The sequence below is a fragment of the Lytechinus variegatus genome, chromosome 5, assembly GCF_018143015.1.
Source record: "Lytechinus variegatus isolate NC3 chromosome 5, Lvar_3.0, whole genome shotgun sequence".
Classification (NCBI taxonomy): domain Eukaryota; kingdom Metazoa; phylum Echinodermata; class Echinoidea; order Temnopleuroida; family Toxopneustidae; genus Lytechinus; species Lytechinus variegatus.
Window position 1 is genome coordinate 30773025 of NC_054744.1, and position 18980 is coordinate 30792004.

The 18980-nt window shown below is 35.7% G+C and overlaps 1 protein-coding gene across 6 annotated transcripts in view; it reads left to right on the forward strand.

Annotated features, from left to right (window-relative positions):
* LOC121415913 (protein FAM227B-like) overlaps window positions 1-18758 on the forward strand; it is a 33594-nt gene extending 14836 nt beyond the window's left edge. For 5 of the 6 annotated variants that reach the window (XM_041609300.1, XM_041609301.1, XM_041609299.1 and 2 more), the window contains 13 exons: window positions 2768-2880; window positions 3308-3412; window positions 3737-3835; window positions 4175-4279; window positions 5505-5631; window positions 6340-6471; window positions 7158-7315; window positions 8667-8821; window positions 9678-9755; window positions 13316-13460; window positions 14584-14637; window positions 16444-16476; window positions 18354-18758. In XM_041609300.1, coding sequence (XP_041465234.1) covers window positions 2768-2880; window positions 3308-3412; window positions 3737-3835; window positions 4175-4279; window positions 5505-5631; window positions 6340-6471; window positions 7158-7315; window positions 8667-8821; window positions 9678-9755; window positions 13316-13460; window positions 14584-14637; window positions 16444-16476; window positions 18354-18470 — 1421 coding nt within the window. In that variant the 3' untranslated portion in view covers window positions 18471-18758. The remainder of the gene's footprint in view (window positions 1-2767; window positions 2881-3307; window positions 3413-3736; window positions 3836-4174; window positions 4280-5504; window positions 5632-6339; window positions 6472-7157; window positions 7316-8666; window positions 8822-9677; window positions 9756-13315; window positions 13461-14583; window positions 14638-16443; window positions 16477-18353) is intronic. The other variant, XM_041609304.1, reaches the window with a different exon arrangement.
* Window positions 18759-18980: the final 222 nt, after the last annotated feature.

Consider the following 18980-nt stretch of genomic DNA (forward strand, 5'->3'; position numbering starts at 1 on the left):
ATTAGACCAATGCCCAGTAGATTAATTAAAGGTCAAGTCCACCTCAGAAAAATGTTGATTTGAATCAATAGAGAAAAATCAGACACGCACAATGCTGAAGATTTCATCAAAATCGGATGTAAAATAAGAAAGTTATGACATTTCAAGGTTTCGCTTATTTTTAACAAAACGGTTATATGAACGAGCCAGTTACATCCAAATGAGAGAGTCGATGATGTCACTCACTCACTATTTCTTTTGTTTTTTATTATTTGAATTATACAATATTTCAATTTTTACGAATTTGACGATTAGGACCTCCTTGCCTGAAGCACAAAATGTTAAAATAATGGAATTCCACGCGTTCAGGGAGGAATGAAACTTCATTTCACAAGACAATGACGAGAAAATCAAAATATTTCATATTTCAAACAATAAAAAACAAAAGAAATAGTGAGTGAATGACATCATCGACTCTCTCTCATTTGGATGTAGCTGGCTCGTTCATATAACTGTTTTTGTGAAATGAAGCGAAACTTTGAAATGTCATAACTTTCTTATTTTACATCCGATTTTGATGAAATTTTCGGTGTTATGCTTGTTGAATTTTTCTCTTCTTATTCAAATCAAGTTTTTTTACTGAAAGTATATGAAACAGGTTTAGACTGTAAGTGGAAAATTACCGTCTGAGACCAAAAGCATTTGTGTGTATATCATTATGTGCCATTTTGATTTTCACTTCATTCAAGATTATAAAAACATGTTTGTTTCTTCTGATGTTTTAATTTCTCATGTAGTGAAGTATTGATTGAGCAATTCTTATTATCAACTTGAATGTTTCTGCAATGTTTTTTTAATGAATAAATGTACATGTAAAATTGTATGTGATTGAAATTATAAAATAGCATAAAATTATGATAATTTTTTTCTTATAAATTCTGCAGAGACTTCAATAAAACCTACTTTAAAAAGCAATACATACATGTATTTATAAAGTTGCCTCCCAAAAAGAAAACCAACTCTTTTTCAAAGAGGTCTGAAAATAAGTAGATAAAAAAAATCTTTAGCAGCATATTCATTTTTTCATAAATCAAGTTCATGTAGTGAAGATCGATCATGCAGTGTTATTGACGGTTTGAATGCAAATCATGCATAGAATTGTAAATTTGATATGTATGTTCAGTTCACTTTGAAGACTATGTGGGTGATGGTTGTGCAATAATGATGATGGTGATGGTAGTCAGTCAGACTGCAGGTCCCTATGCTAATGAGCAAAAAGGCCAGATTCATCCAAATCATCTCGTGGCTGAATCCTCCTTGCAAAATCTCGTGATTCGAGAGATTTTCTTTCTCTAAGAAATTACCTATTTTAACCTCAAGTTAAATGAAATATTATTGCACCATCAGATAGAGTAAATGTTATTCTTTCATATTGGTTATTTATTTTGTATACAATATTTTGATAGATAAGTAAATTTCCGGCCTGAAAATGTGCCTCAAAACTAAAGTTTCTTCCTCTATTTTCTTTTGCAAATTGTGCAAAACTTTTTATTTTGAGCCTCCATGATATCACCATAAAGCTGAACTTCACCTTTTTATCAGGTCAAGATCACACTTTTCCCACCAAGGTACAAGACAAGATTTCTAAAAAATTTTAGTAGCATGAAATCCAAAGTTTTGATTTGCTGGATAAGGTTCACAGAACAACAGGGGCGGGTAATTTGAGGAGATTACCACATGGGAAGTGTGACCTTCCCATGAAACCAGGCACTGGAACCGTTGGAATTTGCCAGTGTATGGTCTCTTTGACCAATCAGAGTGCAGTATTCTTGTTTACAAGCTGTTTTATGTGCTTGGCCAATGAAAAGTGTGATCTTGACCCGATTAAACCAATTCTAATTTTGAAACCTATACCATTTTAAAGCATACATATTCAGCTTTATTATGATCTCTAAAAAAATCATGCGGGCTCAAACAAAAATAAAGTGTGAAAATAGCAGCTTTTGTCAGGTGAAAATAATTATTTTGTAGCATATTTTAGATCAAAATTTTAACCTATATTACCAAATCATTGAATAAATTCAAACACATGACCTGAAAGAATGATTCTTTTTCTTTACAATGATTATCATTGATACCAAAATCATGAAATTTGATGCACAATTAGAGAAACAATGACCGAATGAAAAGAGGTGCTTTGGTCTGCATCAAGCTAAACATCTCAAGTCATGAATATCACTTGGATGAAAGGAGCCACTTTCTTGGGACCTGCCGACTGACTGTGGTGAAAATAATGATGGTAATGATGATGGTGTTGTGGATGGTGATGACGGCGATGATGACAACAATGGTAATCATAATAATGATGACAATGGTAGGTTGATGATGGTGTTAAAGATGATGATGTTGATGATGATCATGGTAACGGTGATGATGATGATGATTATAATGGTGATTATGATGGTGATTATGATGATGATGATGCTGGTAATGAGGATGACGGCAATAATGACAAAGATCATGATCCCCAGCTTATTTTGATGATACTGTCAATTATTTGGATACTCTTGGTGCTGCTTTTGTTGCTACTAGTACTACATGTAATTATGGTATTCTTGATGCTACCAATGATTATAATTCTGATATTTGCTTGTTTTTTTTTGTCCTTTATTTCAAATGCTGCTGATGTTGATGACAATACTGATGATATATCTGTTTGTATACACAATGCCTTTTAATAGAAAGTAATAAACTTAATGCTTGTCAATTTCAATTATTTTCTGACTAGTGATGCAACGAGCAGCAAACAGTGACATGGTGAAAGCACATCGTGTGCAGGAGAAAGACAACAGCACTGAACTCAGAGCTCTTATCCTAGGGAGCAAGGCCAGAAGTCTTGAGGTAGACCACACTCCTTGCATCTTTATTGGATCAGAACAAATTAGAAATCACTGACTACTTACTTCAAGAAACACTCCCCTTGGCATTCCCTTTTTTTCTCTATGTTTTCTGTACAGATGTAGAAATGCATGTGGTAAAGTATATGAGTGAAGGAGAATGAAAATTCAGTAAAAAAAAGTAGTCCCTGGAGCAAATTGGACTTGAGATAAATCATTTACAAAATGTTTTCTACAACATTTGGTCTTTATTGTACAAGTGATTTCTGGACACATCAGTATCTTAAAACAAGTTAACATGCTGGGGCAAATGTCATGGAATTGTCTCATACATGTACTTTGCTAGAGATGTTTAATTAAAAACAAACGTTTTTACAAAATTATATGATATTGATGCATGCTGGTTTGTTTCCTATTTTTCTTTTATCAAGGTAATGAGTTATCCAGGCTTCAACAAGAATGAATTAACTGAACTGCCACATGGTCTTGAGGCACCCCAGATACTAGACAGGGTTACTAGGGCTCAGGATTTCAATGTAAGTCATCTTAAAGATCATCAAAAGTTTAAGAATGTCTAAGCTTCAATAAGAATCATTAAACTGAACTTCCACATGTTCTTGAGGCACTTGAGGAAATGGTGATTAGACGAAGTGCTGATAGGACCAAATGGTTTTTTGGACCAAATAGTTTTTAGACAAAATGTTGATGGACGGAATGGCATTAGGCTAAATGAAAGTAGATCATGTGGTGAGTGGACGAGTTGGCAGAAGACGAATTGGCAATTTATCAATGATGATCCTGTGTTATTGTGATTGGGTAGGTTTTAAAACAACATTTTCTAATGGTTTATCCTTTCTTAGGCTGGATTCAACAAGTTTTGGAAGAAGTTGTTCCTATCGGAAGCATCGGTTGCTGTCATGCAGGACATGTTTTGGTGGTTCTTTATCGATAAATATGAGGTTAGTAATTCTATCCATAAAGATTGAAATTGTTAGAAATCTGGAAAGTGAGGTTGAATCAATCTGGGTCCCGTGACACAAAGATTAGCGATTAATCGTACGCTTGATTTTCACGATTGATTGTACATTGTAGTCAATGCAATCAATCGTAGAAAAATGTTCTACGATCATTGCTAAGCTTTGTGTGAAGGAATGACTGATTATATCCGATGACTGGGGTAATAATATATTTTTAAGCACTTAGATCCGTGCAATGTATGTCTGAAGTGCATTATACATGCAAATAACCAGATTATTATTATCATTATGCTTTGTTGATTGTTTGTCTTCTTTGAATAGCCAAAGAGAGAAGAGGAGAAGAAAAAGATTTTCAACAGGATAGCGGATAGCTTTGTTGCCCTGTTTGTCAGCGTTAATCCAGAAATCAAAGATAAATTCTTTGTGGTAAGTCGTATTTGATAATAATAATAATGAATTATTTTGAAGCGCGTTATAGACAGAAAATCTGCCAATGCATTTCACAGAATAAGAGTGTTAATTTACAAGTATTTGAAAGAAATATGAACTAATCAATAAAGGTATATATTACTGATACAAAATTACAATATGAAATTGAAATATAAGATGAATGAATCAACGTCGGCATCAGACATTTGTCAATAACATGAATATTTATGAATACTAATGAAATCACAATAATCAAGTTATTAAATTAATTAGAATGATTTGCAAAGTTTAAATTAGAAAATCGTTACACAATACATGGAATTAAGAACAATACAGGTAAGTCTTCAGAAGTGTATCATAGATCTCTCATGAGGGAGCCTGTCAGATGCAAAGAGGGAGCAAATTCCAAGGTGTTCGGACAGCTACTTCTCTAATTAATTAATTAATCTTCAATAGTTTTAAACTAAACCAGAGTGCAGAATTAACTGATTTCTAAGAAAGCATGAATACTTGTAAGCAAGCAACCAGAGGACCGACGGCTTAATGTCCTATCCAAGGACCTGGTAATGAGGATTAATCCCTTACCGAAGGGCACCAGCGCACCAAGTGTGAAGCAGGACAAATATATGGACCAATGCATTTGGAGCCAAATTGTAAATTAGACAAAATGTCAATTGGGCTAAATGATAAAATCGAATGGGGAGTAGTCACACCTGGGGGGCGTTTCATGAAAGGACTTGTCAGACGTTTTATCCGACAGTTACCATATGAATAGTGCCTCTCAGCCAATCAAAATCATGGAAAGATGTCAGATCTGACAACTTGTTGGATGAAAATATCGATGAAACACTCCCCTGTTGTAGACGGATTAGGATTAGACCATGTGGGATGATGTAGAAAATTAACCAGACCAAGTTGCAATTTAGCTTTTACATTGTCTTTTCAATCAAAAATTGAAATCTTTCAAATCATGTATGTTAATATGGAAATTGAAACATATCGAGTGGTAGATGATAGATCATGAACATGTCCATGAATTAAAAATCTGTCAAATGTTATGATTTTTTTATATGAAAAATTAAAATATTTTGAATTTCGAGCCTGAATTGCCAATGAATTAGAATTTTGTCAAATAATATGTAATATGGAAATTAAAATTTATTGAAATATAGAGCTTCAACTCATCCATGAATGTATGCATTGCTCTGATTGTATTCTGTAGGTGTATGCAGACTGCTTAGCCCAAGCGATATTTGCAGCATATTGGGAAGCCTTCATTGACTCGCATCATCAGCTGGGGGATAGGTTCAAACAGAACATAGCTTCTATCTGCTCTGAGCTTACAGCAGGTAATGAGAAAATGCATGGAGATTTTATTGAGGTCTGACACATGCTCTGATCACACCTTAAAGGGGGAGGGGTTTTTTCACAAAGATTTAAGTCTGACTATTCGTGTTTGAATTGTCTTGTGGCATGTGACACATCACCGCTTTGATTAGATATGCTTGATGGGACAATTATGCATTGAATATCATGCACACATTGGCACTTAATCAAGAAGTATAGTCACATTGAATTCCTGGTGAAACACTCCCCCCCCCCCCCCCCCCCACCCCCCACCCGATGTCATAAAATGATTGGTTTAATGTAATAGGCAAAAGAAAAATAATTGTTGATCACTGACCCTCACTGTATTCAAATGTCAAATTTTCTGATTGAAATGAGTAAAACGTATTGTCATGGACAATGTTTTGTATTTGTTGGGAGCTAAAGTGGTTATTTTTTAATATATTTGCTACAGTCATACAGAGATTTAAATGAATTGGATATCATGTGACCAACTGCCAATGCCAAACATGACTGAACATTTTGTTGGTATTCTTTAATTTGAAAAAAATAGTAGTAGTAGAAGTAGTTAGTAGTATGAGTATCAGTATTTTTATAATTAATACTACAATTATTACTATCATCATCATTGCAACAAATGGGTATTTGTGCATAATTTATACTGCATAGAGATGTCAAGACTACATGTATCTTTGACTTTCTTCCTGTAGGTGTTAAACCCAAGCCGTTGTCATGGAAACACTGGGATGTGAAGAGGCTACAGCCTAAGAGCATGAACAAGGAGAAAGAAGAGGATAAACATCGAGTGGTACTCATTAAGGAAGGTCATATCAATAAAGATGGTGAGAATTCTTTTTCTACGGTATCAGAGCTACCAATCACATATCAATCACAAGAATTGAATGGGAATACAATAAAAATACAAAAGCACCTGTTAAAATGACAAATTGGGTGGTTTGGCTTTCAATACATGCAACATGTGGCAAGCAGATGAATGTCCACATGGTGAATTGAAAACTATGAATTTTAATGGAAAACTACTAACTTTAGAAAAACAGAATACTATTTTGTGCTCTTGCAAAGGTTGACAGCTCTGCAGTTTACAATTTTGAAGCAATATTCACACAATGCACTTATTAAAGTGTATAGTAAGAATAATGTTGTAATTCTGATAATGTATGAAATATAAAATAATCATAGGGATATCAGATTAGTCTCTCCAACTACTCTGAAAAGTGGTGTTAATGGAGACAAAAAAAACTACAAGAAATTAAATTCATGAAGTGTAGATATTGATGAACATCTTGATATCCTTAACTAGAAAATTATGGTACTGATGGTCCCTATGAAAGCTGATGGAAATTATACATGCAGTGTAGCCAATAAGTACCAAAAGTAGTTAATGAATCCCTTTGTGCTATTGTCCATATACACTTGAGTGCAGTCCAGCAAATGTAGATTAATGCCATAATGAGATTGAACTTACTAAGTTCATGCTTTGAATTCTTTTCCTTTTTTGTTTGTTCAGCTGATTTCTCCATCAACGTGGATATACCCGATGAGAGCGATTCCCTTGCCAACGAACTCGGCTCAACGGTATCACGAGAGATGACCCTCCTCAACAAGGGTCACCGCTTCCCTCAGACGATAGCCACCAACGTGGAAGGGGCTCAGACCGAAGTGGAGGTCAGTGGAGTAAATATAATTCTTGCTGAGATTAAAATCAAAGATTCATGTGAACATAAAGATATAATTACTATGAGAAATACACACATTTACAAAGGGTTATTGACACCCAAAAGATAAACGTCATTAATTGTCACAAATTGTAAAAAGGTGGGAGTTAAAGATAAGTACCTGTAGTTTTCAGCAAACAATTGTTTCATGAAAAAGTCTTTAAAATGAAGGTTAATTGCCATGATATTTCAATCTAGATCTGGTACAGTATATACAGTGCAGATCCAAAAAAGTTTACACTAAGAAAAAATCCTGTAAAATTATATATTTGTAATATCCTGAAGATTTTTCCACATTTTAACATTGGTACAGATCCACTTAAGCAAATGATAATATAACTGTCGAAAAATATTAATTTTGTTAATCATTAATAAAGTTAGTGAATAATGATTTGCGCAGAACTATGAAATAGTTATGCGAATAAAAGTAAACCTTAATGATGAAGAACACAAGGAGTTTAGCTAGTACAATTGATTTGATGATATATTTTACCTCTTTTAACTTGTTTCCTTGCCAAAAACACTTTGAAGAGTATATTGCGTCCCACCCCACTCCCCCACACACCGAGGCCCTCGTGACGATATTTGCTTTACACTGAGCGGTGATTTACATGAAATGGCTTAGGCTTCATTTTCATTTTGTTAATCATTTTCAAGCTTGGGAAAAGTGTGGAGAAACAAGTATTAAATGAAAGATGAAATGTAAACCCACTTTAAATGATACAAACTTAGTGAAAAAAATGCTGGAGATGTCTGATATAAACTTTTGTTCAGATTCAGTTATGTCCTCAGATCCAGCTGGCACTAAGTGTTGACATTTCAATTTGGGTGGCAAAATTGTTACAGAATGCTTGAATGTATCCGTTTAATTTCAATTGAAAAGTGCAAGGGAAATGGATGAGAAACGTTTCACAGGGTAAGTTTGATTTCGCCCTTTTTCCCCTTTACAAAGCGTGAAAACAAGCATTTCTGCGCAAACAGATTTCTGTGAGCTTTACAAAAATGGAGAGTGCTCACTCAAGAGTAACATTCTGTCAAAACTTTTACTTGCATTAGATAGATGAGACCCAAACCCAAGATTGAATGTGAAAAAATTACCCACATGTATATTCTTTAATTCCCAGGGCTTTTTCAAAGTGTAAACTTTTTTTGATATGCACTGTATAGGCCTATCTATGTGTGTCTGTGTGTGTGTGTGTGAACCTTATTCTAGCCAATGTGGTATTATATTGTCTGAAAAGTAGACCAACTGCTTGTAGACCAAGTGAATAGAATATAAACAATTTTTTTTTTCATTCTAGTCCCACCAAATAGGTCCAGGTCCCGATTTTGAGAGAGTTCTGTTTAACATCAAGGGTCGGAGTCCTCTAGTGGCCCACTATCTTCACATGAGACAGCTTGCTGGTAATCAGAACATTGGCAGGAATGTACGCAGGACAGAGGTGGAGAAGCTCCCGTATCCTTTCATACAAATGATAAGAAAGTCAAATCTCTTGGGACAATAGCAATCTGTTTGACTCAAACACAAATTTGACCTGCGGGTCACAGTTCTGTGTGAGCACCCTTCTTGGCGACCCAGATTGGCTGGCTCCTCCAATGTGCCTTTGAATGTCTTTGACAGGTATATGGTGCTATACAAATGCTGTGCATCATCATTATCATGTTTTGCATATTCTGGTCTGAAGTAATCCTTTGAGTTACATCTCTACTTGACTTGTGGAAGGTTGCTGTATTATTAAGTTCTTGTATGGCACATATTGTCATCTGTCTCTATGCACCTTCCAAAGGGATCATGGATATTAATTCTGTGGCTTTAGCCCTTTAGCCTTTTACAGAGCACAAGCATTGCAAGGCATGAATTACTGTCAGGCTTCCATTCATCTCACCTTGGTTAATGAACTTAATGTGGATCAATATTTTGCTGAATGAAATTACGCCATGGCTTGGATGTAAAGTTCTTCCCCCCTCCCTCTTGATTTTGTGAATATGCTGGCACATGATTTTATTTTACTGCGCTGCTCATCATTTAAGACCAAATATGTGATGCTCGTTTACACGGTTTGGAAATCATGCAACATTCTGTATTAAGTGCATGTATGACTCATTATTGCTCCAAAACATAATTTTATGTATGAAATCAATGTCAACTGTGTTTTCAAGTAATAATCATTAATGTAGATTATTTTGAGCTTTGCTGGTATAAATGGATTTATTCTGTCTGTAATCAGAAGAATACAGAATTGCCTTCTTGAAATCTGATTGATGTTGATGATAAGCTTCTTTGTTATCCTTGACCTTTAACCGTTGACCAGTCCACCTGCTCCGACCTACCGTGAGGTCATCAAAGACTCAAACCGTATGGCAAAGGCTATGAGTACAGAATACCAAAAGTAAGTCAATAAAAAATGGCTTGTACACTATATCACCTAACACTCTTATCAGAACATACAAGCCCAGGGGGGTGTTTCACAAAGATTTAAGTATGACTTAGGTCGCACTTGATATGCAACGCGCAATCTTATTGATCAATACGCAGTAGTGCACGTCCTCTTGGCATGATCTGACCAATGCTGTCATGCCTTTTATACTGCGCGCAACTAGACATTTAAGTGCGACTCTAAATCATACTTAAATCTTTGTGAAACACCCCCCTGGTGGGTGTTTCATAAAGCTGTTCCAGGGTTCCCACAGTCATGGCAAATCCTGGGAGTCAGAACCACTCCACCATGACTGTTCTAGGTATATAAATGGGAATCAAACAGCAAACTGTCTCATGGCATGTACATCCATCTTGTGTTATGGAAAACTCATTACATATATGAAGTTGGCTCAGTCGGTAAAGCATCTGCCTGTCGAACCAAAGAATGTGGGTTCAAGTCCACCCCGGGCAGATGACTTAAGCCAGTGCATTGTGTGTAAACGTCTCTCCCCTGTGCCATAGATGCAGGTTATGTTACAGTTGAAAAGACTCCATCCTTTAAATAGGACATTAAATGGAGGCCCCGTGTAGAGGAGAGTTGCCACCTTTACATGTTAAGAACCCACTGCACCATTCGTATAAGAGTAGGGGGAAATCCTGGTGTAGTGGTCCACCTGCATTCCCCCAATCAGTTAGATTGGGAGGAGAGACCTGCGGGTCAGAGCGATTCAGTGCACTTTTCACCTCCCATGCACATACAAGGGCGCCGGAAGCGGGGGGGGGGGGGGGGGGGGGGCAGGGGGGCACTTGCCCCCCCAAATAAAATTTTTAGGGGCAAAACAAGATTTTGCCCCCCCCCCAATGTGCCCCCCCTGAAAGTAGAAAAATGATAAATTATTTAAGGACAAAAGTAAACGAAGGCACTTTTCTGCCTGAAAATTGTTATTTCCATTGTCAAAAATAAAAAAAATTTTGCCCCTGACGGGGCAAATACATTATCATAGTAAGCCTCGCGTCTTTTGACGAACAGTTCCTCTGTGAAACATACCTTTGATAAGCCCCTTTTCCATCTTATTACAGTGTGAAAACGTTTAACCTTTAATGAATACATTTCAGACTAAAAGCGAATGGCCAATTAATAGTGGTCCACCAATTATAAGGTTTATAACTCTATGATGCTGGCTGTGTCGTCTAACAAACGCGCGGTCGCCCAGAAACGCTCAGACCGGACCCGATATCACTAACGCGCGTGAACACTAGTTACTCGAGCAACATATGGAATCTATGTGATTGGTGATTGATTGATTGATTGGTGGTGATTTTTTACCTGATTGCTAAGAAAGCATGAATGCTTGTAAGCAAGAAACCAGAGGACCGACGGCTTAAGGTCCTCTCCGAAGGACCTGGTACTGAGGATTAATGCCTTACCAAAGGGCACTAGCGCACCAAGTGGGAATCGAACCGGGTCACCGGAATACGAATCCCCCGCTCTACCGACTGAGCTATCGCGCCTCTATATGTCATAGCTGTCAAGCCCAGAAACCATAACATCTCGAGAAACTTGTTTCAAATATTTTATTAATGCAGTGATAACAAGTCAGTGCCCTAAAGAAAATATCAAGGTCATTTCAACTCAATATAGACATGTTATCAGAAAATTACACACAGAATAATTATGTGTAGAGGATTATAATTTATAATTTGTGAAAATGGTGAATCCCACTCGAAAGCAACTTTGAGATAATGTTTAGACATGAAAAAAATAAAATCATCTGTGAAAGTGTCTTCTTGACCGGACTCATATTATCCGAGATATGAATAAAAATGTAAATAAAGAATATAAAAGAAAAAAAAAATAAGCGTTACAGTACTGCTCTACTATAAAAAATATCTTAAGATATTTTCACAGCCCCGTATTTTCCTCTATTCCTTTTCATTGGCATGATTGGAAGGCGTTTTGTCTGATACTATTTCAGCTCATATGATACAGCACTTATATGTATTTTAGATTCCAAAACTTCTTCCCATTACCTGTTACTAATCAAATCGAGATGGCAGCTTTGTTCTCTGGTTCATCCCAGCTTTTGTTATTCATGGACGTTTGCAAAAATAAAAAAAAAACAATCCGGGAGTGGGTGGGGCTGCAAGACCTAAATTTTCGAAGAAACTTAAGAGCGAGGGGGTTTGTGATGGGGGAGCTTTTGCATTTTCTAGAATAAAATTGAAGGATTTCGTTCACATTTTTGGTGAATTTTGTGAATTTTTCCCTCTCGATCGGCGGCCCCCGGCTGCGTACGGTCATGTTTGTCATAAGTCTTTAAAAGGCCTATATTACATTGGTTTGAAACAATTTCGTTTGCAATAAGGCTCGTCATTTGCTGGAACTGGGACCCTGATCATGAAGAAACACCATTCTCGGTCAGAAGGGAGGAAACAGAAGGAGCAAAAAACTCCAAGACTGTTTAATTCTCAAGAAATTTATTTTTGGATGCTCTTAGAAATGCAACTTTTATATTCCATTTTTACACAAAGTCCTTACCGGGAGGGGGGGGTCCCACAGCCTCTCCCGCTCGATCGCTTCGGTACCTTGCGCTGTAAAAAATATTGTGCCCCCTTCGGGATTTTGCCCCCCCAAAACTGAAAGTGTTCCGGCGCGCCTGTGCACAGATGATGCCAAACAAATAATATTTTTTTGAGGTATGAGAAAATGTTAATGGTGACAGTATGTTGTGTCAGTGAATTCCAAAAGCAATTTCAAAATTGATCTACTTGCCAACATTGTAAAATTGACACAAACTGCTCACTCTTCTGTTGACAGAAACAGCAATGTTATCAAAATTAAAACCCAGACTTGAGATTAAATTTGGTAATTTCATTCTACTTTGTAGGTATGAGTTTACATTCATTTAAACTTAGATATTAATATGCAATTTTCATATAAAAATTATCAACCATTTTGTAATTCTTAGCCCCATTCTTCTCCAATTTTACTACACTGCGCTAGTGTGATATCCTTTCATTTGAGCTAGAAAATTTAGACAACTGTTTCAGGTAGGTCCTGTGTAGAGGAGTTGATCATCTATGCTTTATGGAATTGCACAAATGGTAATCAATCTGTGATCATTTGAGGCACATGTATACATGGGCCCCAACTTACAAAGAGTTACGATTGATCCGATCGATCAACCGCAACTATGGAAAGCCAACAACGTCAGCATCTTAAGTACTTATTCTCCAAAATATTTTTAAGATATAATGTATATTCATAAATTCATTGTTTTCTTGACAATTCAGTATGCTTCTCTTTGTTTTTAAAGGACATTTTGCAAATTTCTTGTATAAAAAATTAAGACATTGATGGATTTCCATAGAGTTAAGATTGATTGGATCAATCGTGACTCTTTGTAAGACGGGGCCCAGTTGTGTTTCCATGATGATCCTCCAATGTCTGGAATTTATATTAATAAACTTTGAATTAAATTGAATGGAATTGTATTTCTGGTCATAAATTTTGGATTTTTTTTCCATCAGGATCAGCGATATTTTGAACAAGGAGTTAGCAGCTATTGAGAAGCAGAGGGCACAGCAGGCAAGGGAGATTGAGGCTCTTAAATCACAGATCTTACAGAGGTCATATGATACCAAGATCTTGAGTGAAAAGATTCTAGATTTCAGGGTAAGGATTCTTCAGGGTTCCGTAACACAAAGGTTAGCGATTAATCGTACACTTGATTTTCACGATTGATTGTACACTGTAGTCAATGGAATCAATCGCAGAAAAATGTTCTACAATCATTGCTAAGCTTTGTGTTACAGGCCTCAGGAATATATCGCCGTCTGCATGATAGGATGATGATGATAATGAGGATTTGTTTTCAGTTTTGAGGAACTCAGTGAGAATGAAGAAGATGAGGTGAAGAGGAAGGGATATTGGGAATGGGGAGAGAAGGGGATAGAAGAGGAGTAAGAGGGAGGAGGGAGAAGAAGGAGGGGTTGTTGTGAACGATGGAAAAGATGAAGAAGAGAAAGTGGTGTAGGGAAGGAGATAGAGGAGGAGGAAATGGTCAAGAAATAGATAAAAATAGAAATGGTTTATTGAACAAAAAAATCATTCGCGGCCCAAAGAGCCAAATTACAGATTTTCAGACATAAAGCAAATACACAAATATTGCGACAACATAATGAAAAATGGAAATTAGAAACACAATTCCAAATTACATAAAAAATAATAATCACATGCCTGAGGAATACAATATATCATTCGTTATTGGAAATCAATCGCCATTGTAATACAATCATTCTATAACCATTTATTATTTAATTCATTATCATAATTAATCTAAGATTTCATTACCATTATTTTATCTTATTTTTTACTAGTAATATTATATGACTATCATTTTTATTATTCACATTAATATCATAAAAATCAATTATTGCACATAGAGAAGCATTGACGCTTTATGTTACACTCATCAAAAAATAAAAGGAGACGTTCGTTCATAGAGAGAGATATTGCAGAGATGCTACTTTTCATGCTAAAGCCCGAAATCATACCAGGGTTTAATTTCAGGCGGCTCAGGCCATAGAAAACAAATGTTTTGTGCACAAAACATAGCTCATTCTTGATGATTTTCAGGCTTTTCCTGGATGTAGGTTTGTAAGTAGAGTAATAGGAAGGAAGAAAACACATAGAATGATCAGTGGATGGTGTTGCTGAAGCAGTTGAAATTTTGTTTTTTTAGAAAATATCTCACCATGTCTTTGTCCCATCGTGTACATGCCTCCTTTACTTTTAGGAGTCTGGAAACAGGAACTACCATAATGTTCTGGACTTTAACGATTATGTAAAGGTAACAGTTGAAGTTGCATGGTGGAATATGAATCATAACAGTTGCCTTCTTTGTCTGCATGACATGTGGAATATATTCACATTTGAGTTGTGATGTTCTGGATATTATGTGTTTGTTGAATTGTAATCTTGTATGTATTTTAATTTCATCATATGCATGATTTATTTACATGCTCTTATAACGCTTCATTTCTTTGCATGACGGTTTATTGTACCATATTTTAGCTAATTAATTTGTTGCTTAAAATTATGTATCTCAAAATTTAATTATTTTTTAGGGCAGCTGAGAAAAGGCTGTATTTAAATATTTTGTAATAGTAGCAACTTCGTATTGGCTGAAAACAGTCTCCTTCCTGTAGTTAACTCTTCTTCAGCAAAAGGGTCGCTACTTACATCATAACTATAAATTCAAGCTTTTTCTGAGCAATCCTCAAACCTTATTTATTATAAATTGCCAGTTACAGCATTTTAAACATCAAAACAATGATATGTAACCAAATAGACATAGACAAATAGACACATCAGTTTCTTTTAAAAGAAAACTATCAAGTCGTTTCTAATTTTTGATGAATCTTGCTTTCAGTGCATGCTTATTTGTTATTCATTATTTATCACATGACTTATTTATTGGAATATATGTTAATATCAGTGTTTATTAATTCCAACAACCCAGATGGTAACACTTATATGGTACAAAACTTGTTGTGTGCCACATCCACGATAATTGTACAGCCATTTTGAATAAAATGTGAAGTTACTTTGGGGGTATTGATTAATGTAAACAAAAATTAATATCAAAAGCTCAATCTATTTGATGATGTACTAGACTGCATGTTAAAAAATTGTTTTGAATAGTTAACTTCTAATGATGCATGTTCTATATCATAATCCAATTTATAGTTTGAGCTTTTACTTATAAAGCAAAGATTTCAGCACTTTGGATACCATGATTCGATGAAGCGTGGTAAAAGACATCTACATCCTGAATTTGGTGGGAATTGAGGTGTGCCCATATGAACACCTACTTAGCCGCACTAAAATTGAATTGAATCACCGTATCTTATAGCCCCTTTGAAATCAGTATAAATTGGCATGGTTTCAAACAGTTTCTGCATAGCCAGTTTACACTGATTTCAAGCACCCGATCAAAAGAAATGTTCCTGTAAAATACATCCACAAGAACATTTTTTTTCCCATGTTTGGGACATGCATGTTCATATATAATGTAGCAAAGAATTGGAACAGTAATATTTTATGGGATTTACCAAATCTTAAATGGGGCTTTAAACCATAAAATGTGATATTGATAATGAAAATGTAATGTTGCGATATTTTCATTAACATGCTAATTTACATACATGTAATTATGTCAAGTATTGAGATTTCACATGGGAGTATTTCTCAGGACTGAGGTTATTTTAGGAGACGCACAAGAGAACACTGCAGTAAAAGAAATACTCTTTGAACATGTCATAAGTGTCAGGTTCAACCCTGAAAAATATATCACTCAATTGACAGAACTAGAAATCATCCTAAGTATTAATGGTTCTTGAAATTAAATGTGTCTTTGCATGTTTTACATTTTAAGATCTTGCTACAAGTAAAATTGTAATTCTGTAACGGAACATCTGCCAAGAATATGATTAGTATCAATTTTTATGTTTGATTGTATTTTTTGTGTTACAAAACCACAAGAATATAGTTCTAATTCCCTTTCATTGTTCAGCCACATGATATAGGTCAATATATTACATTGACAACTTGAGTGTTTTTTTTTCATGAAGAAATTGTTTTTCTTATTTTTCAGGGGAAAGAAGGAATTGTCACCATCATGAAACAAGTGAGTACTTTTCTTATCAACTTTTAGTATTGACAAATCTGAAATGAAATCCCTTAAAGTTCAAATAGGGGCACCACAAAGCTTGTCAGCTCTGAAGTAGGTCCCTGGGAACAATGTTTTAATAGGAGGTTGCTGGTTTGGAAGAGAAAGTCAAGGTTTTCACTACAAAATGAAGGTGATTTTGGTTAAAATTTGACCTTTTAGCATACCTTCCTCATTTCCAGGGTTGCTTCTTATGGTTGTAACACACATAGTACCTCCGAGAGAAATCTTGGAGGTGCTTCAGGACCCCGTTTCCCGGGGTAATACATTGAAAGCACTTTGAAAGAAACCATATCAATGGTCAGAGTCCTGCAATTATCAGCCAATCGTAACCAAGAATTTCACTCAATAATACTCCGCTTTTATATAGCACTTAACCAATAGATCATCTCCCCAGTCATAGGATCTGGCATGCTCAAACCCAATTTATGCACTTGATATGTTCCCTGGGGAGCATTCCAACAAGAATGGCTTATTTTCTGATAATTCCATTAGCATGGTCCATGATATCATGGGTGTAAAAAAAGTTTTAATGAAAAAAATTCAGTCAATAGAGCAGACATTATTTTCTTAGCAGTAAATGCACTTGCAGCAAATAGGATTTCATAAAATAGATTTTAAAATCAAGGTTAATTGTCTCCATACCATCGTATATCTAGATCTGGTTCAATTTCATATTAACCTAAGTCTGTGAAATCACAAAATCTATCATGAAAAACAATCGCACTGAAGATCGCTATTACAGGTAATGGGACTGCAGTGTATTTTTATTGCCGCTTGGAAAAAGACCCGACATCTGGTTGAAATTTTTATTTTGCCAAGATCTCAGCAATTGCACATTTTCAACCAGAATTAATTGGCACAGGCATATATTTTTTTATTCATCCAAAGAAATACTGGGGAAATCATTTTATGGGTTTCTGTTCAAATTCATTGTTTCAAGTTGAGATCCTGGGTCATGACAAACAGGAATGTACACAGCTTCTGTATTTTTTTGTTTGTTTTGAATAAAAAAAAAAAAAAACACCACAAAAAACAAGCTTTGTGGTGCCCTCTGTATAGTCGAGAGAGTAATTATAGCGCCCTCTTTCGGCAGGATCTGTATTGCTCCTCAAACCTCGTGAACAATGCAGATATTGGAACACTCATTTTGAGACCATTACCACAAATGACAGTTATGTTGAAATGGTAAACACAACCAGGCAGAATCTGAAATGGGCACAGATACCCAATTGACACAATGTTGGTTACATAACCCATTTGGAGTTTTCATAATCTTGGGCCACATTTTTCAAAGAGTTGTGATTGATCCAGTCAACCACTACGAAAAGCCAGCAACGTCAACATCTAAAATGCATGTCTCTTCAAAATATTTTCTAGATTTGCTGTTCATTCATGCATTCTATCATCTTGTGAAATTTCAGTGTGCTTCCCTTTGTTTACAAAGAGCATTGTGCAAATGTCCAGTAGAAAACATTAAGACATTGATGGATTTCCATACAGTTGAGGTTGATCAGTTCAATTGTAAATCTTGATAATTTGTGGTCCTGGGACCCGTCTTACAAAGAGTTGCGATTGATCCGATCAATTACAACTATGGATGGCTAGCAACGTCAACATATAAAATGCCTGAGTGTTCAAAAAAATTCTAGATATGAATACCATAAATTCATTGATTTCTTAAAAATTTGGTGTGTTAAATTTCCTGTAGAAAAATTTATGACACTGATGGATTTCCATAGTGTTGCAATTGCATGGATCAATCGTAACTCTTTGTAAGACGAGGCTCCAGGTGTGTTTTTCCCCTCCTTTTCAATCTCATTTTGATTTTCCAGGACAAAGCTGGCCGTGCCCGCACCCGGCCAAGGAGTATGAAAACAGAGAGCAGTGCAGAAGAAGAAGGAGAAGATGAAAATGAAGAGGATCCAGCTGACTTGGATGAAGGAACATGAAGAAAGAAGGAACACCTTTTTAGGGTTTACGCAATTGAAGGAAACCAAAACCCAAGAAGAGAAGCAATCTTATGCATTAAAGATGGGGTTCCGTATTGAAAGAGTTGGGGATTTGGATATTCAACTGATCCGTCCACTGGAATTAATTTGTTTGTGACCGATTCTTGTGCTAAATGTTGCTAAAATGTGCAGACCTCAACCCCGCCCACTCCCTCTCTTTAGATAAAATAAATACCCCACAAAATATGAAAAATGAAAATGTCTACCTGTTTTAGGCATGAATTTCTTAGGGGGGGGGGGGGGCTTTTCAAATTCTTTGCTTATGTTTACCCATTTTACGATCATGATGGACCGTTTTTTTCCATGAGAACCAAATTCTTGAGAAAAAAATAACTCCCTCCCCCTCCCTCAAAACAATGCTTTTACATGCTTTTATACTGATTGAGACTTTTTATTGTAATGTCAATGGACATTCTCTGCAACACTATTTCTGACGTAAATAATTTGAAA